This window comes from Diorhabda sublineata, chromosome 2 (assembly GCF_026230105.1).
Source record: "Diorhabda sublineata isolate icDioSubl1.1 chromosome 2, icDioSubl1.1, whole genome shotgun sequence".
Lineage (NCBI taxonomy): Eukaryota > Metazoa > Arthropoda > Insecta > Coleoptera > Chrysomelidae > Diorhabda > Diorhabda sublineata.
The window spans coordinates 223,502-225,463 of NC_079475.1; the positions used below are offsets into that span (position 1 = coordinate 223,502).

A 1,962-nucleotide genomic window follows, 5' to 3' on the forward strand; every position below is an offset into this window, starting at 1 on the left:
AAACTTCGGCGAAAGTTCGAAGTATACCTTAGTTAGTTATTTGTCAATTTTTTTCATTACATTCGATTCGAAAATCTCGAAGAAACCAAGGTTTTTGAGGTTGGTTTGGTTTATGAGGTTCGTTTTTTAACTTAGTTCTATTCGTTCGTTCAGTCTTCCGTCCGCTTTATTTGAATGACTCCTCTTGTAACTCATTACACGCGAAAAATTAAAAGTCTTTTATACTTTTAAGTATATAGAGAGGTGAAATTTTATAAAACTAAATATAAAAGTACATCCAATATTTTTTTTTTTTTTTTTTATATCAGTTTAGTGTAGTTTATCGACGATATAATAACACTCAAGGTTGTTTGTTAGTAGTTATGGCGGATACAGAAAATCAAACTTCGGTTGTAACCGCAACGTCTGCGTCTAATTCACCGCAGGTTTCGTCGTCTCCAATAAATAAAAAGGAAAAAAAAGCTAAAAATCCTAGGACCAAACCATCTCATCCACCGACTTCGGAAATGGTAAACAATGCGATCAAAGGTTTAAAGGAACGCGGAGGCTCATCTTTACAAGCAATTAAAAAGTATATTGCTGCCAATTATAAAGTTGATGCAGAAAAAGTAGCGCCATTCATCAAAAAATATTTGAAAGCATCTGTAGTATCGGGATCTTTGGTACAAACTAAAGGTAAAGGAGCTTCCGGATCATTCAAGTTAGCTTCGGCAACTTCGACTGGTGGTACTTCGGCTAAAACGAATGCTATTGACAAAAAGAAAAAGAAAACAGCCGCTTCTACTCCAGGCGTAACTAAATCCAAAAAAATTGTAACAGCAGCAAAAAGAAATGCTATTATTGCAGGAGGAGGAGGAGTGGATAAATCGAAAAGTATTAAGAAATCTAATAAAGGCAAAAAAACGACAGGTACAGCAGCGGCTTCCTTAAAAACTTCGACAACAACACCAACTACTGATAAGAAAGGCGTTAAAGTTGCCAAAAAAACAGATAAAAAATCTTCGGCTAAAGGAGGAGTCGCCGCCGCCGCTTCCAATACAGCCAGTGCCGCATCATCCGAAATTAAAACGAAGAATCCTACTAAAGCAAAAAAATCCAATAAAGGCAGTCCCACGAAAAAGCCGAAAGCACCAAAACCGAAAACTGCGAAAGCAGCTGCTAGCAGTTCCTCTCCTAAAGCAAGAAAAGCCGCCGCCGCCGCCGCCGCTCCTAAAAAGAAGAAATAAAAAGAATATTTTTTTTCTGACAGAAAGATAGTACAACAATCGAGAAGTATTATCGGACTGATGATGGGTACGACGACAATCGACAATAATAACAAATGGCCCTTGTCAGGGCCACAATTTTTTCATTTATTTATGAAGAAAATGAAAAACAAATAATGTTTGTTTTGATGAAACAAGAATTTTTTGAATTTCGGTTCAATAATTGATATGTTATGTTATATATAACATTTTCATCGATCGATGTAATGTAGGTTGTTACCACCTTCTAGATTTGTCTCGACCTACCTACGATATAGTAGATCTAATCTGTTTTATAAACTTTCAATTATTATATGTCGATATTGTCTAAAATTTGTTAGTTAAAAATAATAATTTTCTCTATCTCGTGTGTGTGTGTGTGTGTGTGTGTGCGTGCGTGCGTGCGTCTTCTTTACCTAATCAACAATCACATCCTTCTTTTATATTTCAATGTTTTCAAACGAACATCCTATATTTATATCAAAATATTATACTACTATCATAAATGTTAAATTATTTGTGGTTCTGAAAAGAACCGTTTTTACTTACAATATATATATATATATATATATATATATATATATATATATATATATATATATATATATATATATACAAAAAATCTATTATAATCAAATAGATAAAATGTAATTTTATATAAAAAAAAAACATTTGTATTTATGCTCGTTCTCCGCGAATTCTTCTAGCCAATTGGATA

The 1,962-nt window shown here is 33.2% G+C and overlaps 1 protein-coding gene across 1 annotated transcript; it reads left to right on the top strand.

Moving 5' to 3' along the window:
* The first annotated feature begins 208 nt into the window (after window positions 1-208).
* On the top strand, window positions 209-1,316 carry LOC130453069 (histone H1-like). The gene has a single exon (XM_056792662.1). It carries the CDS (start codon window positions 363-365, stop codon window positions 1,224-1,226), a length of 864 nt encoding a protein of 287 aa, XP_056648640.1. The 5' UTR covers window positions 209-362; the 3' UTR covers window positions 1,227-1,316.
* The last annotated feature ends 646 nt before the right edge of the window (window positions 1,317-1,962 follow it).